Source organism: Protopterus annectens, chromosome 9.part0 (genome assembly GCF_019279795.1).
Source record: "Protopterus annectens isolate FY-2018-M chromosome 9.part0, PAN1.0, whole genome shotgun sequence".
Lineage (NCBI taxonomy): Eukaryota > Metazoa > Chordata > Ceratodontiformes > Protopteridae > Protopterus > Protopterus annectens.
This window is the reverse complement of record NC_056743.1, coordinates 24,883,199-24,906,578: the sequence shown is the minus strand read 5'-3', so window position 1 is coordinate 24,906,578 and position 23,380 is coordinate 24,883,199. Positions and strand designations below refer to the sequence as shown.

The following is a 23,380-nucleotide window of genomic DNA, read 5'->3' as shown; positions in this document are numbered from 1 at the left end:
TTTCGGTTGTTCTGTTTTGATCTTCAGTAACACCTTTGTCATTAATGGTAGAGGTGGGAATGCATAGATTGTTAGAGAGTTCCAGCTGAAGGAGAGAGCATCCATTCTCCAGGCTTGTGGATGGTGTGTCCTCGAGCAGAACTTTTTCAGATGATGATTGAGGTGTGAGGCAAAGAGATCTATGTCCGGCCTCCCCCATGCATGAGTTATTTGTGCAAAAATGTCTGGATGCAACATCCATTCGTGCGGGTCCAGGATGTTTCTGCTTAGACTGTCCGCCAGAACACTGTCCTTGCCCGGAACAAACTGGGATTGCAGCTGTATGTTCAGTTTCAGGGACTTTTCCCAAAGAGCCATTGTTAGTCTGCAGAGGGGGTAAGAATGAGTACCTCCCTGTTTGTTTATGTACCACATAACAGTGGTGTTGTCTGTCTTTATTAGCAGTTGACCTTGTTGAAGATATTTTCCGAAGGCCTCGATTGCATGAATTACTGCTAGCATCTCTTTTTGATTGATGTGTAGATGCACTTCCCGGGGGGCCAATTGCCCTTGAATGCATCTGCCCTCCATGTGCGCCCCCCCATCCATGGTCTGAGGCATCTGTTATAATGGTTTGGCTTGTTTGAGGTTTGTTGAAAGGCATACCTTTGTTTAACTGGCTTGCTTGGGCCCACCACAGAAATTCCCTTTGTAGACATGGGATGAGTGGGATAATTGCCTCTAAGTTGTGGCTGTGTTGAGACCATAAACTTTTTAGGTACCATTGTAGTTTTCTCATGTGTAGTCTTGCCAGTGGAATCAATAGAATGCAAGATGCCATGAAACCCAGGGCCTGCAGGATTTTCCTTGCAGTCATCTGGGTGAGCTTTGCTAGGCTTTTGAAGTAATCTGGTAATTGTTCTTGCTTCTCTTCTGTGAGGAAAGCCATTTGTGATTTTGTGTCTAGTTTGGCTCCTAGAAAAATTATTTGTTGGGATGGCAGTAGTCTTGATTTTTAAATGTTGACTGTGTATCCCAAAGCCTGCAGTAAGTGAATGACATAGTCCAAGTTTCTTATCAAGGCTTGCTTGCTGTCCGCTTGTATAAGGCAGTCGTCCAGGTAAGGGTATATTTGTATCCCCTGGAGTCTGCAATGTGCAATTACTGATGCCAGGCATTTCGTGAATACTCTGGGCGCAGTAGATAAGCCAAAAGGCAATGCTGAAAATTGATAATGCTCTGACCCTGCAAGAAATCTGAGGTATCTTCTGCAACTGTGTCTGATTGGGACATGCAGGTATGCCTCCTTGAGGTCCAGAGTAACCAGCCAAGACCCCTTGCCCAGTATGGGAAGGAGTTGCTGTAGTGTCAGCATTTTGAATTTTGGCACAATGAGAAAAGTGTTTAGAGCGGACAAGTCCAGTATAGGTCTCCATTGCTTTTCTTTTCTTGTAACAAGGAACAGTCTTGAGTAGAATCCCTGGCCTTGTTCCTGGGGAGGAACCTTTTCTATTGCTTTGATTTGTAGCAGCTTTGAAACTTGTACGAGTGCCTCTGCCCTTTGATTTTGTGGCAGGTTTGGCATGCCTTGTCTTGTTGGTAAAGTATGGAAGTGGAACCTGTAGCCTTGGTCTATTATGTCCAGAATCCATTTGTCCCTTGTTAAAACGTGCCAGTTTTTCGAAAATAAGGATAATTTTCCACATAAAGGTGCTTCTCTTTGAGCCTTGGTCGGCGGTGTCAAAGCCAAGTCATTGTGATTGTCCCTGTGGAGCAGTAGAAGTCCCTGCGCCACTTCTCTGATTAGTTGGTTGCCATTGGCGGCCCCTGTAGGAGCCTCGGTATTGCCCTCTCCCTCAGGCACGCCTGTTTTTTCCCCTTTGGAACTTGTCAGTGTCTGGAAAGGAACAATTCTTCGAAGGCCAAATCCTGCTGAACCTTGGTGGCTGAACCTGGAGGAAATCTTTGACTGTTTGCACTGATTTAGCCTTTTCCTCAATTGATTTCAACACATCCTGAGCATTAGCACCAAATAGCTTGTGTTTTTCCAGAGGTGCATCTAGAAGCTTTACTTTAACATGATCTGGCAATGCCTGTTCTTTCAACCAAGCATGTCTACATATGACGGCCCCTGTCATAGCTGTCCTACATGAAGCTTCCAATGCATCATAACCACACTGAAGAAAATGATTGTTAACCTGCTGTGTATTATGAACCAAATCCTGCAAGGCCTTTCCATCTAAAGGCTCAGGAGAGGCTAACTTTTTCTGCAAATCATCCATCAAGAAATCCTGATACTGAAACATATGAAAAAGGCAATTAAGGGCCCTCATGGCAAGGGTGGTTGAGGTATAAACTTTTTTGCCCCACCTCTCCAGGGACCTAGATTCCCTGTCTGCGGGCAAATGATTTTTGGCCGTGGAAGTGGCCACTCCTTTGGGCCCCTGGGAAATAGTTTCTAGATCAACAGAATGGGCCTTAAAGAGATGTTTATGAGTTTCAGGAACCCTGTAGTATCTGTCTGGCTTAACAGGAGCAGGATGGAGAGAATCAGGAGAAGCACTCAAGTCTGAGTACACATCATCCAATACATCTAACACTGGGGGAATAGCTAAAGGCCTGTGCTGGGGAAGCTTAAGGAAGGTACGAAGCTGTTTTCTGGAGTCGGAGAATTCCTGGCCCTGCCACTGAAAATGCTCTCTCATGGAGTGGAGAATTTCCCCAAAAGAAATATCCTCAGGAGGAGAGGCAGAAGGAATAGATTCCTCAGCATCAGAATCCTTGTAGGCCTGGAAGGACTCTTCCTGGGTATCTGAGGGATCAGAGTCACCAGAGGCTTCATCTGAGGAAAGGGTATCTGTCTGCTCAATCCTGGGCCTTTTGTCTGAAGGCGGCTGAGAATCTCTGTCAGGATGAGCCTGGGAACCTCTGATTAAGGAAATTAGATCTGCAGCTAAAGTCATGATCTGTTTATCAGAAGTGGGACCCTGAGGAAAAGATTTAGGAGGGTGAGACTTAGCCTGGCTGGCAGCCTTAGCACGTGTGTAGGCCTTGATCGACATGGACACCGGAGGCCTAGCTGCCCCACGTGCTGGAGTAACTTTGTCCACCGGTATGGTCTCAGGCAAATCTTGAGCTTCAGCTTCTGGAGGAAAATCAACAACCGGCACCGGCGTAGGCTCCGGGGCCGAACTGAACGATAAAGCGGTGTTGTCAGTCTGGAGCGGTGGAATAACCCCCTCAGAAGAGACCGATGCACTCGCGGTAGGTTTTGGCGTGGTGTCGGTGAAAGTCACGGGCCGAGAATATCGGTCCCGGTCCTTCCGTTTTTTGGAAATATGTGTTGCTGGTTGTTCCAACGGCATGATATAGGAGCATTTTTCGCCAAAAAAGTCTTCAGCAAATTCTGCCCGCCGCCTGAGTGTGTGCTTATTGAAGCAAGCACAGGCAGCACAGGCCGAGACGTTGTGGTCTGGGCCAAGGCAGGGAAGGCAGTAAGAATGGAAGTCCTTATGAGGTATTTGTTTACCACAAGACAAACAGTTATTAACTTTTGCAGTTTTATCTGACATCGGCTGAGGCAAGAAAAGGTTCCCCAATGGGGTACTTAGCTTTTTGATGACTTCGGTTACTGAAAACACAGGAGCTGGCCGACCGGCACTTGCGAACTGCTTCTGCTTTGGGCACCACGCGGCAAGAAAGACTGAGGAAGATGGTGTCGGCTGATGCTTTTATACCCCAGCCGCTCTGACGTCAGGGAGGAGGCGACATCAGCCGACGCCGGACCCAGACTTTGGAATCCGGCCGACCGAAGGGCTGCCTGAGGCAGGACAACCCATATGTAAGGACCTGTAGTTGCATTCTTGAAGGACATCAACATACTAGACCTGATCATTACCAACATGGGGACTCTATGCTCCAAACCAGAAGTATATCCCTCATTGGTAAGATCAGACCATAAATTAATTTCACTGGATGTCCACATCCCGACCCACCCCCAGCCCAGAAAATCACAGTGAAAAACTTCTCAAAAGCAATCTTCTCAAAACCGAAGTGGAATCCTTCAAGGCCCCAGGGCCAGTGGAAACTACGGCCCAAACTGCAGAATCCTATATAAACGCATTCTATGGACATCTCCAGGAATGCATGGATCATGCTATCCCAAACAAAACCAAGACCCAATCATCCAAACGCAGGCGTCCAGTCTGGTGGACCCCTGCCATAAATAAACTGTACAACAGAAGGAGAAAGCTACTACATGATAGAGCAAAATCCCTAATAGGGAAGGCCTCTCTGATCAGTACTAGCAAAAAATTACGATCCCTCATAAAATCCTCCAAGGCCAGCTTCGAGAGAAAAATTGCACAGGACACCAAAGACAATCATAAGGCTTTTTTCAGTTATGTTAGAAACCTGGGATGCAACTCCCAGACTTGTTCTGAGTTGATTCTAAATGACAAAAAATACACTGAACCCACAGACATTGCCAATATCCTGGCAGACAGGTTCAGTGCAAACCCCCCCCCCCAAAGAGAAAGTATCTATCCCGACAGAGGGCTGCCTCCCAAACATCTCTGATGCTCAGGTGAAGGCTGCCCTCTCCAAAGCAAAAAACACTGCTTCCATGGGACCAGATGGCGTCCCAGGTTGTGTCCTACATGAACTCCAAGAGGAACTAATCCCTCAAATAAAACAGCTATACAATCTCAGCCTCACTACAGGATATGTGCCCACAGAATGGCGTGCAGCAACAGTGGTCCCACTCCACAAAGGTGGAGCCTCTACGACCCTGGAAACTATCGCCCCATAAGCCTGACTAGCTTAGTCTGCAAGGCTATGGAGAGGATCATCATGGAGCTCATAAACAAAGACATTGGGGACCTACAGACACTAGATCCTACCCAGTTCAGCTTTGTCAAGGGCAGATCCTGCCTTTTGAACCTGGTTGACTTCTTCAAAACAGTCACCAAAGCCATAGATGAAGGGAAGGTAGTCCACACCGCCTATCTGGACCTTGCAAAGGCATTTGACACAATACCCCACTCGGGCATCATAGATAAGCTATCCAGCTTAAATATAAACCCCTATGTCACAAGATGGGTCGCAAACTGGCTCAAAGACAGAACCCACAGAGTGAGAGTTGCTGGAGCCATGTCCGACTCGGAACCCGTGACCAGTGGCGTCCCACAGGGTTCTGTCCTGGGACCACTCTTGTTCGGTATATACTTTTCCGAGGTACAGGCAAACGTGGGAGGACTATGGCTCACCTAGTTCGCAGACGACTGCAAACTGTGCGCCATAATCAACTCTCCAGCTGACACAAACATCCTTCAAAAAGGTCTCACAGAGACAGATAACTGGTGCCAGTGCCATGGTTTAAAGCTAAATGCCAAAAAATGTATAGTCATACCCTTTGGCAAAAATAATGTGCCCACAAATTACCACATAGGCGGAAACCCATTAAGTACAGAGAAAGTTATTAGGGACCTGGGGACCCAAGTTGATAGCAATCTCTCCTTTGAAAACCACATTGCCAAAGTGGTTAGAAAGACCTTCTACACAGCCCACTTCATCACGAAGGGTTTCACATCTAGATCAAGAGAGGTAATCGTGCCCCTTTATTCATCCCTCATCAGGCCCATCATAGAATACAATGCCCCTTTTGGGATGTACCTTACCCGACACCTGCAGCAATTAGAAAGACCCCAAAAGTATCTTGCCAAGAGGATCAAGGTTCTCAAACAGATGCCACATGCTGCTCGGTTAAAAAAACTCCAGCTCTACTCAGTTGCATACCGCCTACTCCAAGGCGATCCATGCCTGACATACAAAGCTATGTCAAATCCAGAATTAATGGACATGCTCCACCTCAGTAAACTTAAATCCCACGTTCGAGGGACTTGAACCTCAGCACAAAAATAAATAGAACTTGCTGGAGGGACAGGTTCATAACCCAGAGGCTCCCTTCGCTCTGGAATAGAATTCCAGTTCAGGTGAGGCAGAGCACCTCACTGAATCTCTTCAAGAAGAATCTCGATAGGTCGATGGGGGATCGTAGGTTTGTCCCAGGGATTACTCCCGTGTCACTATTAGACAGAGGCACAGTAAACTAAACCTTAAAAAGGGCACAGTATACTCAAATCAGGGGGTGGCGTAAGCCATACAGAATCGGGCTAGGCTTATAATTGCCCCAGGGCAGAGAGCCTAGTATGAACCTATGAACCTATATATGTATATATATATATATATATATATATATATATATATATATATACATATATATATATATATATATATATACATATACATATATATATATATATATATATATATAGATATATATATATATATATATATACATATATATATATATATATATATATATATATATATATATATATATATATATATATATATATATATATATATATATATATATATATATATATATATATATATATACATATATATACATACATATATATATACATATATATACATATATATATATATATATATATATATATATATATACATATATATACATATATATATATATATATATACACATATATATACATATATATATATATATATATATATATATATACATATATATATATATATATATATATATATACACATATATATACATATATATATATATATACACATATATATATATACACACACACACACACACACACACACACACACACATATATATATATATATATATATATATATATATATATATATACACACACACACACACACACACACATATATACACACACACACACACATATATATATATATATATATATATATATACACACACACACACACACACACACACACATATATATACATATATATATATATATATATATATATATATATATATATAGGTCCACTACAGAATCCTGAAAGCTCATAATCCCGAAGCCCATAATACTGTGACCAAAATCCAAAATTCAAAATCCCGAGCCCAAAATCCTGAAACTCAAAATCTTGAAAACACAAAATGGACATACTGACGTCATTGTGGCTTTGCTATTGTTAGCCCTGTGGTGTTAGGTCATGCGTTGGGTTCAGGTAAGTGTGTGGTTGGTTTTATGTTAGGGTTAGGGGCAGTTTAAGTGAGTTAGAGTTAGAAAGTAGGTTAGGCATGTATGCAATAGTGACAAATATTGGGGTTGGGGCGGTTTAAGTGAGTTAGGTTAGGCGCGGTCAGGTGAGTGTGCGATAGTGATGGACCTTAGGGTTAGGGTTAGGGTCAGGGTCAGTTGGTAGATATTAGTGTCTTTATAGTGACATATTAGCATTATTTGTGTTTTCAGGATTTTGGGCTTGGATTTTGAATTTTCGGATTTTGGTCTCAGGATTTTGGGCTTGGGACTATGAGCTTTGGGGATTCTGTAGTGGACCCATATATATGTATATATATATATATATATATATATATATATATATATATATATATATATATACACACACACACACATATGTATATATATATATATATATATATATATATATACACACACACACACACACACACACACACACACACACACACACACACACACACACACACACACATACACTCACTAAGAAATGAACTTCGTGACAATAACAGCATTCAAAGAATAGTAAATCACACCAACAACTCTTGTAGTACTTTAGCGCTTTTGTTTTATTTATTATCAAGACTTCTTCAGAAAGACATGTTTCATAACTGGAATCTTTGAATGCTGTTATTGTCACGAAGTTCATTTCTTAGTTAAAATTTCTTCTCTGCGTTCAGGTTAATTTTAGTTTGATTATATATATATATATATATATATATATATACATACACATACATACACACACACACACACAGATATATATATATCTATATCTATATATATATATATATATATATATATATATATATATAAAATATGCAGCCTTAAAAAATGTAGAGCGATTCCACCAACTCTAATAGTCAAAGTGCATATAAGAGCTTGAAGCTACAGACTCCCTAGGAAGATCACTGTGTGGCCTGTCAGTAAGGGAGACTGCAGGAGGAGAACCAAATATCTGAGGTTCAACAGAAGCAATTAAATGGACTCGCTTTAAAGCCAAACACTCTCATACCCCAATGTACTATTAAAAGTCTGCATTTGGTGATGCTTGGAACAAAGAACCAGATTAACTGAAAATCAACAAGTCATACAGCTACAGAAACAGAAAGTAGTAAATGACATGCCTCCTAATGCAAGCCATCTGAAACCAAGGGCCACACTGCACTTTAGGTCTTTTTACATAATATTATGATGCTGTACAAGGTAATATGGTGAGAACCAACCCCACCTTTAAAATAAAACCAAGGCAGACCCATCTAGGCCACTCTGGTATATAACAAATTAGAAACATGCAAATTACTCAGAGTGACACAGGAATATTAATAATGCACAAAAGCTAAAGATAACACTAAAATGTGTTTGAGGGCATGGATGTCTTAAAAACATCAGTACTTGTACAGCAATTTGTTTTTAACTCTTGCTGATGTATGCAAGTCACTCAAGCCCTTCTTCCGAAAATCTTCTCCCCAAATGGCTGCATGCAGACTGCTGGAACTCCTTAGCACTCACAGCAAAAAGTGTCACTTACCCGCCGGTGTATGGGCTCCTTCTTGTACTCCTCCTGCATAGCCGGGTAAGAACTTGTGGCAAACATCTGGCACAAACACATACAGAAGAACCTACAAACAATTAAAAGCTATTTAAACCTAGACATTGTCCAAACATCACACACAGTACAAGTTACTTCCATTGGCACTACCAAATTATGTAGCACTTATGTAGGGACAAGAATATACAGAAGATGGGTGGAGTGGGCTGCAGCTTACACATAAGTAAAGGCACCACCCATCCAATATCTTCCAATCCCAACATATCTGAAAATGCTCAAAAACAGGGGTATTCCAAAGAGGCACAAATACAGAACGGGTTTCTGTTTTCATAAGGCAAGAAAATGAATCATGAAATGCTCCTTTCTAGTTTTACAAAGGAACATATTTTTAAAAATGACTTCCAAGAATAGACTGCATAGTTATTGATTTAAGAACATGTTAACCAGAGTAGTTAACTAACATAAGTGATACGTGACTAGTAGCAGCGTTTTCGTGTTAGTTTTACATTCATTCTTACTGATCATATTGTTTACTTACACAATGCTGCAAAGCTGATAAAAAGAAACTGCAAACACCAACATATACATTTTACTTCAAAAACTGATCTCCAAGCCAAGAACTGTTACTGTAGTTTCATAGTTCCAAATCCATCCTACACAACCAAAGCTCTTAAACAATCTAAAAGGATAAAAGAATAATCATTGAATTTTAGTTCAGAACTGTAAACCTTGTCTTCCTAATTCTGTTGACTTCTCTATTTCATAGCATACTATACTCAATGATCTTACAGGTTCATAGTTAGGTACTAGGCTATCGGCCCAAGGGTCTACATAAGTCTAGCCAACAAGGTTCCCTGGCTTACGCCGCCCAAGACAGTTATTTTCCTGTGCCACTGTCGAGCAGAGACACAGAAGTGAGCCCCGGGGGGTATTTCCTATTTCCCATCCACTCATCAAGATTTTTCTTGAAGAGTGCTAATGAAGAACTTCGCTTGACATAGATGGGTAGCATGTTCCAGAGTATGGGAAGTCTCTGGGGCAGGAATCTATCCTTCCAGCATGTCCTGTTTATTGTGTTGACAAGGTTTAGGTCCCTTGCTTGGAGGGACTGGGATTTCTTTAGGTGTAGCATGTCCAACAGCTCTGGGTTTGACATAGCTTTATATGTTAGGCAGAGATCACCTCAGAGTAGGCGACATGCTACAGAGTAAAGCTGGAGTTTTCTGAGGCGGTCAGCATAGGGCATTTGTTTGAGGCCAGTAATCCTCTTTGTGAGGTACTTCTGTGGCCTTTCCAGCTGCTGCAGATGTCTTGTGAGGTACATTCCAAAAGGGGTGTTGTACTCTATTATAATGGGTCTAATGAGTGTCGAGTAGAGGGGAACAATGACCTCTTTTTTCCTGGATGAGAACCCTTTTATGATGAGGTGTGCACGTAGAAGGACTTCCTGACTACTGTAGTGATGTGACTATCAAAGGAGAGACTACTGTCCACCTGGGCCCCAAGGTCTCTTATCACACATTCGGTGTTAAGTAGATTGCTGCCTATGTGGTAGTTCATGGGTACAGAGTTTTTACCAAAGGGGATGACACTGCACCTTTTGGCATTGAGCTTGAGGCCATGGCTCTGACACCAGGCATCTGTCTCAGCGAGGCACTTCTGTAGGATGTCCACATCATTTGGGGACTTGACTGGCTCCTAGTTTGCAGTCATCTGTGAACTTCGTTAGCCAGAGGCCTTCTGTGTTAGCCTGTACTTCAGAGAAGTAGATATCAAACAGGAGAGGTCCCAGGATGGAACCCTGTGGTACTCCACTTGTCACTACTTTGAAGTCAGATTTGGAGTCTGCAACTTTTGCAATGTAGGTTCTGTCAGTGAGCCAATTGGCAACCCAGCTTGTGATGTAGGGATTTATACCTAGTTTAGTGAGTTTAGCTATAATTCCAGAATGGAGGATGGTGTCGAAAGCCTTGGCGAGGTCAACATAGGCTGTGTGAACCACCTTACCCTCATCTACAGCTTTGGTAACTGCCCCAAAGAAGTCAATCAGGTTCAGGAAGCATGATTTGCCTTTCACAAATCCGAACTGGGTGGAATCCAGAGTTTGGAGGTTACCAATGTCTTTGTTTATGAGTTCCATGATGATACATTCCATGGCCTTGCAGACCAGGCTTGTCAGGCTAATAGGTCGCTAGCTCCCGGGATCAGTGGTGGCTCCCCCTTTGTGGAGTGGGATAACTGTTGCTGTGTGCCATTCAGTGGGCACAAGTCTTCAGTCTGTGTAACCCGACACATGTTATAGGACAACATTTTAACAATTTTCTATGAATTGCTTTTCCCTTTGGATCTCCCCTGAGAACACAATTATGCTTGGTCACACTTGCCTTTGAGGAACATATAATATACAGTATTTAAATTACAAGTCAGAATCCTAGCAATACAAACAGCAACTAACCATGTGTCTTATGTTATAAAGAATAATTGTGTAAGACCTTACCATAACCATAGATGTCCTTCTCGTCTATGTTGCAGTATTCATAACAGTAGGGAGTAGCTGCCTGTAGTGCCACCATCCGGCCAGTATACCAAAGTCTTTGTCTGGAAGGTACGTGTGACATCAGCTACGAGGGCCATAAACTGGCATTGGGTATAAAGGTGATGTCTGCACGTACCCTCCTCAGAATAGTTTCTGCTGCATATACTAGTGCCCCTGAGGTTTTTCAGGAGGGTCCTAACTGAGGCCTTTAGACTTGCATGCCTGCTAGAGCCAGGGCGGTAATAAGGCTATGTAGGTAGAGACTTGGGGAAGAAGATGGCCACAGGTGTTCATAAAATACCTGCTGTAGCAGAAGCAGGAAACAGGGGGTAGAAGGTGGGAATGAATACTCTAACATAGAAGAAAAGGACAGCTATGGTTATGGTAAGGTCTTACACAACTATTCTATGTCCTTCTATTCTGATGTTGCAGTATTCATAACAGTAGGCAGAGTACCAGAGCTTTAGGTATGATCTTAGGAGGATGAAGGGTTTTCCGTGGTCCAGGAGACCCTGTAGGATAGTTCTGGCAAAACCAGCTCTAGAAAGGGATGCCATGTCCAGCTTGTAGTGTTTCGTGAAGGTGTGCACTGAGGTCCAAGTGGCTGCCTCTAAAATAGAAGGGGAATCAATACCTTTGAAAATGGCACAAGAAGAGGCAGCTGCTCTGGTGGAATGCAGTTTGATACTGCCCTGTGAGGTATTCCCATGGTGGGAGCAGCAGAAGGAGATGGGCTTGGAGATCCATGAGGCAATGGTCTGCTTAGATATAGCTTTCCCTAGTATTCTGGGATGGAAGGAAACAAATAAAGTACAGTTTTGTACCTACCATAAATGTAGATGTCCGATAGATATGCAACTGCAGTCCTTACATATGGGTTGTCCTGCCTCAGGCAGCCCTTCGGTCGGCCGGATTCCAAAGTCTGGGTCCGGCGTCGGCTGATGTCGCCTCCTCCCCGACGTCAGAGCGGCTGGGGTATAAAAGCATCAGCCGACGCCATCTTCCTCAGTGTTTCTTGCCCCAGATGCCAGGTGCCCTCCAAGGAAGGCTAAATTTAGAAACTGGATAAAAAATTCCAGACATACACAACAGTAATAAACAGATACACCATAACAGATATCCCCAGCTAATTAGAAAAGGAGGGAAGTGGACCCAATATACAGAGGGGTAGGAGGGAGGGAAAACCTGACTGCAGTTGCATATCTATCTGACATCTACATTTATGGTAGGTACAAAACTGTACTATGTCCTTCAAGAATGCAACTGCAGTGCTTACATATGGGTTGAATACCATAGCCAAGCTAGGGGTGGTAGGCTCTAAGATAAAGAGCAGCTTCTAGAATGTCCTTTGTAGCCACCCCTCTTAGAAAGGCTGTGGAGGTAGCAATAGCTCTGGTGGAGTGTGGCCTGATATTGGCTGGCACACCCTTTCCATGGAAAGAATAACAGAATCTGATGCAATGTCCAATCCATTTTGAAATTGTTTGTTTGGAAATTGCCTTTCCTTGCACTCCAGCAGCGTATGCTACAAATAGTTGGTCAGACTTTCTGTTGGCCTTTATTCTGTCCAAGTAGTAGCGCAGTTGTCTGTGTATGTCCAAAGTGTGCAGCAGCTTTTCTCCTTTATTTTGAGGATTGGGGAAGAAGGCAGGCAGGTGAATTGCTTGATTTAGAGACACCCTGGATATCACTTTTGGCATAAATGAAGGATTGGTTCTTAAAGAAACTCTGTCCTGATGAAAAATGAGAAATGGAGGTACTGCCGTGAGGGCCTGTATCTCCGAAACTCTTCTTGCTGAGGTAATTGCCAACAGGAAAACTGTTTTCCAGGAGAGAAATTGCAATTCTGAAGATGCTGCTGGCTCAAAAGGAGGAAGAGATAATTTTTCCAACACGAAGTTGAGGTCCCATGCAGGCACTGGTGGTTTTCTGGGAGGTTTGATATTCTTTATCCCTCTTAGAAATTGTCTTAGCAAAGGATGTGAAAAACACAGGTGGATCAGTGTTGTATTTTGCTGAAATTGCTGAAGCGTGTATTTTTATGGAAGAATAGGAAAGTTCATTATGTAGCATTTCTGCCAAGTATTCTAGTATCTGTGGGATGCTCATTACTGATGCATCCTGACCCTTGTTGGCATTCCAGATGTTGAATCTCTTCCATTTGGCTGAATAAGTTTTTCTGATGGAAGGTCTGCATGCTTCCAATAAGATCTGTTGAACTTCCTTGGAGAGAGAGATATGGGGAGAAGTCATGGAACCCTCCAAGCTGTCAGATGCAGAGTTTGCAGGTTGGGATGAACCATCCTGTAATTGTGCTGGGTCAAAAGCAGAGGCCATTGAGGCAGGGGCCACGGCTTGGTGCAAGTTATGCTCCTTAGTAATGGATACCAGTGCTGTCTTGGCCAATCTGGAGCTATCAAGATGCCTTTTGGTTGTTCTGCTTTGATCTTCAATAACACCTTGGTCATTAATGGTAGAGGTGGGAATGCATAGATTGTTACAGAATTCCAGCTGAAGGAGAGAGCATCCATTCTCCAGGCTTGTGGATGGTGTGTCCTCGAGCAGAACTTCTTCAGATGATGATTGAGGTGTGAGGCAAAGAGATCTATGTCCGGCCTCCCCCATGCATGAGTTATTTGTGCAAAAATGTCTGGATGCAACATCCATTCATGCGGGTCCAAGATGTTTCTGCTTAGACTGTCTGCCAGAACATTGTCCTTGCCTGGAACAAACTGGGATTGCAGCTGTATGTTCAGTTTCAGGGACTTTTCCCAAAGAGTCATTGTTAGTCTGCAGAGGGGATAAGAATGAGTACCTCCCTGTTTGTTTATGTACCACATAGCAGTGGTGTTGTCTGTCTTTATTAGCAGTTGACCTTGTTGAAGATATTTTCCGAAGGCCTCGATTGCATGAATTACTGCTAACATCTCTTTTTGATTGATGTGTAGATGCACTTCCTGGGGGGCCCATTGCCCTTGAATGCATCTGCCCTCCATGTGCGCCCCCCCATCCATGATCTGAGGCGTCTGTTGTAATGGTTTGGCTTGTTTGAGGTTTGTTGAAAGGCATACCTTTATTTAACTGGCTTGCTTGGGCCCACCACAAAAATTCCCTTTGTAGACATGAGATGAGTGGGATAATTGCTTCTAAGTTGTGGCTGTGTTGAGACCATAAACTTTTTAGGTACCATTGTAGTTTTCTCATGTGTAGTCTTGCCAGTGGAATTAATAGAATGCAAGATGCCATGAAACCCAGGGCCTGCAGGATTTTCCTTGCAGTCATCTGGGTGAGCTTTGCTAGGCTTTTGAAGTAATCTGGTAATTGTTCTTGCTTCTCTTCTGTGAGGAAACCATTTGTGATTTTGTGTCTAGTTTGCCCCCTAGAAAAATTATTTGTTGGGATGGCAGTAGTCTTAATTTTTGAATGTTGACTGTGTATCCCAAAGCCTGCAGTAAGTGAATGACATAGTCCAAGTTTCTTATCAAGGCTTGCTTGCTGTCCGCTTGTATAAGGCAGTCGTCCAGGTAAGGGTATATTTGTATCCCCTGGAGCCTGCAGTGTGCAATTACTGATGCCAGGCATTTCGTGAATACCCTGGGCGCAGTAGATAAGCCAAAAGGCAATGCTGAAAATTGATAATGCTCTGACCCTGCAAGAAATCTGAGGTATCTTCTGCAACTGTGTCTGATTGGGACATGCAGGTATGCCTCCTTGAGGTCCAGAGTAACCAGCCAAGACCCCTTGCCCAGCATGGGAAGGAGTTGCTGTAGCGTCAGCATTTTGAATTTTGGCACAATGAGAAAAGTGTTTAGAGCGGACAAGTCCAGTATAGGTCTCCATTGCTTTTCTTTTCTTGGAACAAGGAACAGTTTTGAGTAGAATCCCTGGCCTTGTTCCTGAGGAGGAACCTTTTCTATTGCTTTGATTTGTAGCAGCTTTGAAACTTGTACGAGTGCCTCTGCCCTTTGATTTTGTGGCAGGTTTGGCATGCCTTGTCTTGTTGGTAAAGTATGGAAGTGGAACCTGTAGCCTTGGTCTATTATGTCCAGAATCCATTTGTCCTTTGTTAAAACGTGCCAATTTTTTGAAAATAAGGATAATTTTCCACCTAAAGGTGCTTCTCTTTGAGCCTTGGTCGGCGGTGTCAAAGTCAAGTCATTGTGATTGTCCCTGTGGAGCAGTAGAAGTCCCTGCGCCACTTCTCTGATTAGTTGGTTGCCATTGGCGGCCCCTGTAGGAGCCTCGGTATTGCCCTCTCCCTCGGGCACGCCTGTTTTTTCCCCTTTGGAACTTGTCAGTGTCTGGAAAGGAACAATTCTTCGAAGGCCAATTCCTGCTGAACCTTGGTGGCTGAACCTGGAGGAAATCTTTGACTGTTTGCACTGATTTAGCCTTTTCCTCAATTGATTTCAACACATCATGAGCATTAGCGCCAAATAGCTTGTGTTTTTCCAGAGGTGCATCTAGAAGCTTTACTTTAACATGATCTGGCAATGCCTGTTCTTTCAACCAAGTATGTCTACGTATGACGGCCCCTGTCATAGCTGCCCTACATGAAGCTTCCAATGCATCATAACCACACTGAAGAAAATGATTGTTAACCTGCTGTGTATTATGAACCAAATCCTGCAAGGCCTTTCTATCTAAAGGCTCAGGAGAGGCTAACTTTTTCTGCAAATCATCCATCAAGAAATCCTGATACTGAAACATATGAAAAAGACAGTTAAGTGCCCTCATGGCAAGGGTGGTTGAGGTATAAACTTTTTTGCCCCACCTCTCCAGGGACCTAGATTCCCTGTCTGCGGGCAAAGGATTTTTGGCCGTGGAAGTGGCCACTCCTTTGAGCCCCTGGGAAATAGTTTCTAGATCAACAGAATGGGCCTTAAAGAGATGTTTATGAGTTTCAGGAACCCTGTAGTATCTGTCTGGCTTGACGGGAGCAGGAGGGAGAGAATCAGGAGAAGCACTCGAATCTGAGTACGCATCATCCAATACATCTAACACTGGAGGGATAGCTAAAGGCCTGTGCTGGGGAAGCTTAAGGAAAGTACAAAGCCGTTTCCTGGAGTTGGAGAATTCCTGGCCCTGCCACTGAAAATGCTCTCTCATGGAGTGTAGAATTTCCCCGAAGGAAATATCCTCAGGAGGAGAGGCAGAAGGAATAGATTCCTCAGCATCAGAATCCTCATAGGCCTGGAAGGACTCTTCCTGGGTATCTGAATGATCTGAGTCACCAGCGGCTTCATCTGAGGAAAGGGTATCTGTCTGCTCAACCCTAGGCCTTTTGTCTGAGGGTGGCTGAGAACCTCTGTCAGGATGAGCCTGGGAACCTCTGATTAAGGAAATTAGATCTGCAGCTAAAGTCATGATCTGTTTATCAGAAGTGGGACACTGAGAAAAAGATTTAGGAGGGTGAGACTTAGCCTGGCTGGCAGCCTTAGCACGTGTGTAGGCCTTGATGGACATAGACACCGGAGGCCTAGCTGCCCCATGTGCTGAAGTAACTTTGTCCACCGGTATGGTCTCGGGCAAATCTTGGGCTTCGGCTTCTGGAGGAAAATCAACAACCGGCACCGGCGTAGGCTCCGGGGCCGAAGTGAATGGTAAAGCGGTGTCGTCTGTCTGGAGCAGTGGAATAACCACCTCAGATCAGAAGAGACGTTTTGGCGTGGTGTCGGTGGAATTCGCGGGCCGAGAATGTCGGTCCCGGTCCTTCCGTTTTTTGGAAATATGTTTTGTCGGTTGTTCCGACGACATGATATAGGAGTATTTTTCGCCAAAAAAATCTTCAGCAAATTCTGCCCGGCACCTGAGTATGCGCTTATTGAAGCAGCACAGGCCGAGACGTCGTGGTCTGGGCCAAGACAGGGGAGGCAGTAAGAATGGAAGTCCTTATGAGTTATTTGTTTACCACAAGACAAACAGTTATTAACTTTTGCAGTTTTATCTGACATCGGCTGAGGCAAGAAAAGGTTCCCCAACGGGGTACTTAGCTTTTTGATTACTTCGGTTACTGAAAACACAGGAGCTGGCCGACCGGCACTTGCGAACTGCTTCTGCTTCGGGCACCGTGTGGCAAGAAAGACTGAGGAAGATGGCGTCGGCTGATGCTTTTATACCCCAGCCGCACTGACGTCGGGGAGGAGGCGACATCAGCCGACGCCGGACCCAGACTTTGGAATCCGGCCGACCGAAGGGCTGCCTGAGGCAGGACAACCCATATGTAAGGACTGCATTTGCATTCTTGAAGGACATCTGTTCTGATTTCCTTATGTCGTTGGTTTGGTCTAGGTAATATCTTAGTTGTCTGTGCAAGTCCAGAGAGTGAAGGGTCCTCTCCTAAGCATTTTGAGGATGGGGGTAGAAGACAGGTAGGTTAATGGTTTGAGTCAACGACAGTTCATTAACTACCTTGGGCATGAAGGAGGTGTTGGTCCTGAGCACCACTCTGTCCCTGTGAAAGACTAGGTAGGGGGATGTGGCCATCAGGGCTTGGATCTCCCAAACCCTCCTGGTGGATGTGAGGACAACTAGCAGAGATGCAGAATGTACAAGTTCAAAAGGAGATAGTGTTAGCTTTTCTAATACACAGTTTAGATCCCACAGAGGAGGGATGGGTTTCTGTGGGGGTTTGATGTGGAGGACTCCCCTTAAAAAGAGTTTGACTTCCAGTCTGGATGCCAGGGGAGGTGAAATGGGCAGACAGGCAGAGATGGCAGACAAGTGGACTTTGCTCGAGGAATATGTCAGTCCTGTTTGGAGTAGCTCACACAAGGGAAGGAGGTACTGAGGATGTCCCGTTTGTTCCTATGACACCAATTGGAGAATCTGAGTCATTTAGTCACGTAGTTTCTCCTAGTGCTGGGTTTTCTGGCCTCCTGCAGAACATTAAGTACGTCCTCTGAGTAAATGTGTCTGTAAGGGATCAGGATTCTACCACCCATAGGGTCAGTTTTAGATTGTTCACCTGCGGGTATAGCAGAGACCCCTTGTTCTGTGTGAGCAGGTCTATCTGGTGGGGTAACCTGTGGTGATTGCCCTTGGATAGAGAAAAAAGGAGGGGAAACCAATGCTGTCTTGGCCAAAAGGGGATCACCAGTAAGATTTTTGGTTTGTCCCTCTGAATTTTCAGGAGGACTTTCTGGATCAGAGAGAAAGGGGGGGAAGGCGTACAGGAACATCCCCCTCCCATGAAAAGGAGAAGGCGTCCACTTTCCACACGTGTGGGTTCCTTGTGCAGAAGTTGGGCATCTACCTGTTGTCTGGGGAGGCAAAGAGGTCTGCTTGTGGAATACCCCACCTGTGTATCAGGTCTAGGAAAACCTTCCTCTGTAGCATCCATTCATGAGAGGGGGCTGGGGTTCTGCTGAGTGCATCTGCCATCACATTCTGTTGTGAGGGGATATACATGGCCAACAGGTGTACTCTGAGGGAGTCCGCTAGGTTCCAAATCTGAATGGCCAGTCGGTATAGAAGGTATGACCTGGTCCCTCCTTGTTTGTTTATGTACGACATACCTGTCATGTTGTCTGTGATTACCTTTAAGGTTCCTGGCAGGATAGAGGGTTGGAATGTTAGTAGGGCTAACAGCAAGGCTCTCATTTCCTTGATGTTGATGTGGTCTTTTACTCTTAGAGTGGACCATTTGCCTTGTACTGAGAGGTGTTGTTGATTTGTTTGCAACACTGCCCCCCATTCTAGGTCCGAAGCCTTGGTGTAAAGGCAGTGAAGTGGAGCTGGGGTCTGAAGGTGGAGCCCTGGGTTGGTCTATATTGCAGATATCCAACATTGGATCTCCCTCTAAGCAAGGGAAGAGTGGGAGGGGCACATCCAAGGGTTGGGAATGCTGGTTCCATAGATTCTTCAGTAGCTATTGAATTTTGCGCATGTGTAGTCTTGCCAAAGGCAGCATGTGTGTAAGTGATGCCATGTGGCTTAATAGTTTCAGAAATTCCCAAGCTGTCAGAAAAGTTGGGGAATGGATCTGGTTGAAGTACAGGCAGAGTTCCTGAATCCTTTGGTTCGGTATGAAAGCTTTCATTCAGTCCGTGCGTAGTTTGCATCCCAGAAAAATCATGTCCTGAGAAGGAGTCGGGTGAGATTTTTCTACATTTATATTAAATCCCAGAAGAGAGAGGGTGTGTGACACCTGCTGCAACTGGAGAAGTAGGAGTTGGTGGTCTTGGTGCAGGATGAGGAGGTTGTCTAGGAGTTGGTGGTCTTGGTGCAGGATGAGGAGGTCGTCTAGGAGTTGGTGGTCTTGGTGCAGGATGAGGAGGTCATCTAGGAGTTGGTGGTCTTGGTGCAGGATGAGGAGGTCGTTTAGGAGTTGGTGGTCTTGGTGCAGGATGAGGAGGTCGTCTAGGAGTTGGTGGTCTTGGTGCAGGATGAGGAGGTCGTCTAGGAGTTGGTGGTCTTGGTGCAGGATGAGGGGGTCATCTAGGTAGGGATATATTTGTTTACCCTGTGTCCTGCAATGGGCATGGAAGGGGACTAGACACTTGGTGAACACTGGGGGCTGTGGATGGACCAAAGCGCAAAGCAGAGAATTGAAAATGGCGGGAGCCTATAGAAATCTGAGGAATTTCCTGTAATTCGGATGAATGGGGATGGGTAGGTAGGTGTCCATGAGATCTAGAACCACCATGAAGGCTTGGGAGGGAATTAGAGGCAGGAGGATAAGGTAAGGTTATCATTTTGAAGCTGGGTATGGGCTGGGGGGGATCAGAGGCAGGAGGATAGGTAAGGTTATTATTTTGAAGTGGGGGGGGACAAGAAGGAAAAGACTGAGGAAAGGAAAGATCCAGGATACGTCTGCAGGGACCCTCTTTCCTGGGGGCTAGGAACATTCTTGAGTAGAACTCGGAATTATTTGAGAAGCGGGAACTAGTTCTATGGTGCCTTGGTTTAGGAGTTGTTAAATAATGGGTGGGAATAGGTGAATCTGTTTTTTTGTTGGTTGTGGGAATGCCCTGAAAGGTTGGCAGCAACCACCAAGTCATGTAATATCCTCTCTGGATGATGGAAAGGACCCATCATTCTTTTGTAAGTTTCTGACAGGAGGGGAGGGAGAGAATGAGATAGAGGGACTGGGGAGTTTCTGGATGCAGGGTGGGTGAATCGCAGTGGTGGGGGCCTGGGATGGTCAGGCTGTCTCCAAAAGGGAGTGGCAGAAGATCTTGAGGACAGTCTTGGGGTAGATGTCTTTCTCTGCTGCCTATGTCCCTTGGATTGTTGTGATGAGGGAAAGGATTCCCTTCATACATAGGATGGTTTTTGAGGGTAGTTTCTATGATATCTAGGAATGGGGGACACTAAAAGGTGTTTTAGATTTTGCAACTCTTTTCCCTTCTCTTGGAGGGACTTGAAGAGCTCAGCAGAATCTTGTCCAAAAAGTGCATTATAGTCTAACGGGGCATCCAGAAGTTTGGTCTGAACATTCATGGGGAGGGGTTGTAGCCGTACCCAGGAGTAACAACGCAGCACTGATCCAAAAGCAGCAACTTTGGAAACAGCTTCCACAGCATCATACCTGTACTTAGAGTGCCTGGTCACCTGTGATGCTGTGGAGAGGAGAGAGTTTAACTGTACTTTGGAGGGGGAGTCTTGGACCTCAGAAAGAAGGCTGGAGACCTTAGAAACGGTATCCAGTACAAACCTTGCCATGTGGGTTTGGTAGTTCAGGGCCCCAATGCCCAGAGGGGAAGATGTGTACACCTTTTTATCTGCCCTGTCCATAAATTTACTGTCTTTATCAGCTGGATAAAAAGCAGAGGAAGGAAGTTGTCTGGAGGACTTGTCTGCAGAAACAGCTAGAACAGCTGTGTCAGCAGGATGGTTCTTGTAAAAAAACTGGGTGTCCTGGGGGACCTTATAAAATCTGTCTGGTCATTTTGCTGCAGGAGATTGGGAGTCAGGAGACTCTGAAGCAGCTAAGAATGCATCTTGAAAAGCAGATAGTAAAGGGGGCAGAGCTGAGGAAGCAGGCTGCTCCATTTGCAAAAGGTCAAAGTATGTTTTCTTAGAATCTGAGACCTTAGAGGCCTGCCACTTGAAGTGTTCCCTCATGAGGGAGATAGTATCTCCAAAACTAAATTCTTCCCCTGGGGAGTCTGGAGAAATAGAGTCCTCTTCATCTGGAGTAATGAACTACTTAGGGGATTCAATTTGAGTCTCATAAGAGAAGGATTCCTCAGAGGATGAATATTCCTCCTCTGACACATGGGTTGTTTGAGGAGTGAGTGTAGATGAGAGCTGTTGGGATTGTAAGGCCTAAAAGGCCTTAAAGAGGCTTTGGGAAAAGGATTCCTAGCCTGACATATGAGGGTTCAACGTGTTTGGATTTCTGTTTCCTTTCCATAGCAAGGGAAGGAGGAGCAAGGGCTTCCGAAAAGGTGAGCCATGGTTCCCCTCCGCCATCAGACTCAGATGGCTGAAATACCTCAGAGGACGTACCTTCGGTATCCCGCACCCCGGCTTCCATTGTGGTTCCTGGGCCTGCTTGGGAGAACGTTGTCTGAATGGACTCTGGGTCTGCTATCATCTCTAGAGCTGGTTCGGACACCTGAGGTACAGCCTAGGATTCCGCCCTAAGTTTCTTCACCTTCTTCCGAGGAGACAGCTGGTCAGATGGGCCCCACTCCTCCCTCCATGCCAAACGCCAAACTTCTGAGTATCTGATTGTTGAGGTAAAGAATTAAAGCCACTAGACGGCTATGAAGTGTTTTGGGGACAAACGACATACAGATAGAACAGGATGTATGGTCATGGGCCTCGCCTACACAGAAAACACACACATTGTGCGTGTCCTTGTGAGGAATCCGTCTCCCACATGCACACTTCCCTTTCATAGCTGAAATATAAGTCTAAAACAGCAAGCAAAATAAGTAAGAAAAAAACCCAGTTGGCACTTATTTGAATGGTCCAAACGGTCATCTGGTCTCGATACTCAAAGCTGTAGTCGTCTGATAAAATGGGAAGTAAGGAAGAAAGTACAGTTGTGTACACTTACCATAAATGTAGATGTTCGAGTGTATTCACTGTTGCAGTCATTACATTTGGGTAATCCTGCTGGCAGGTTGCCCTCAGCCGGCCTGAATTCCAGTCTTGGGTCCTTCATTGGTCGCTGTCGCCACTTCCCTGACGTCAGGTCGTCAGGGGTATAAAAGATGCGGCCGACGCCATTTTCTTTAGTTTTTCTTGCCCCAGATGTGAGGTGCCCCCTAAAAGGGTAGCCAAAATTTATATATCTATAAATACATGTACCAATATAAACTTTACCTTCATCTACAAGCAAATACACCACATAGGTTGTATAAATCAGAGAAGGAAAGATAGGTTCCAGCAGAAGAAAAAGGGGGATGGCGGGTGGGTAACCTGGACTGCAACAGTGAATACACTCGAACATCTACATTTATGGCAAGTGTACACAACTGTACTATGTTCTTCGTGTTTCACTGTTACAGTCATTACATTTGGGTAGAGTCACAAAGCTAAGGTTGGGAGGCTGGAGCTAAACAGCATTAGGAGTGGCTAAGAGGCCCTGCAGAACTGCAGCGGCAAAGCCTGCCCTGGATTTAGCGTAGATTGGCAGATGATAGTGCTTTGTAAAGGTGTGCACTGAACTCCAAGTAACAGCCTCTAAAATGTCCTTGGTAGGTACTCCCCTGAGAAAGGCTGCTGAAGTGGCTGCAGCTCTGATTGAGTGTGGCCTAATGCCCTTAGGTACTGGCTTGCCATGGTGTACATAGCAGAAATGAATGCAGTGGCTTATCCATTTTGAAACAGTTTGCTTTGAGATGGCCTTTCCTTGTGATGCTGCAGCATATGCCACTAGTAATTGCTCTGTCTTTCGGAAAGCTTTGGTTCTGTCCAAGTAGAATCTAAGCTGTCTGTGTACGTCCAAAGAATGCAGAATTCTCTCCCCCTTGTTCTGTGGATTTAGGTAAAAGGTTGGCAGGTGAATAGTTTGGTTGAGAGCCACACTGGACATCACCATAGGCATAAATGTTGGGTTTGTCCTCAGAGAGACCCTGTCTGGATAAAAAATGATGAAGGGTTCCACAGCCATGAGTGCCTGTAGCTCTGAAACTCTCCTTGCTTAAGTTATTGCTAGGAGCAGAGCTGTTTTCCAAGATAAAAACTTTATATCAGCAGTAGCTGCTGGCTCAAAAGAAGGCAGAG

General features: G+C 44.6%; 1 protein-coding gene across 1 annotated transcript in view; it reads right to left on the bottom strand.

Moving 5' to 3' along the window:
- DHCR7 (7-dehydrocholesterol reductase) overlaps positions 1 to 23,380 on the bottom strand; it is a 775,245-nt gene that overhangs the window by 527,565 nt on the left and 224,300 nt on the right. The window contains exon 5 of the mRNA XM_044084804.1: positions 8,641 to 8,731. Within this exon, the coding sequence (XP_043940739.1) occupies positions 8,641 to 8,731 (91 nt within the window). The remainder of the gene's footprint in view (positions 1 to 8,640; positions 8,732 to 23,380) is intronic.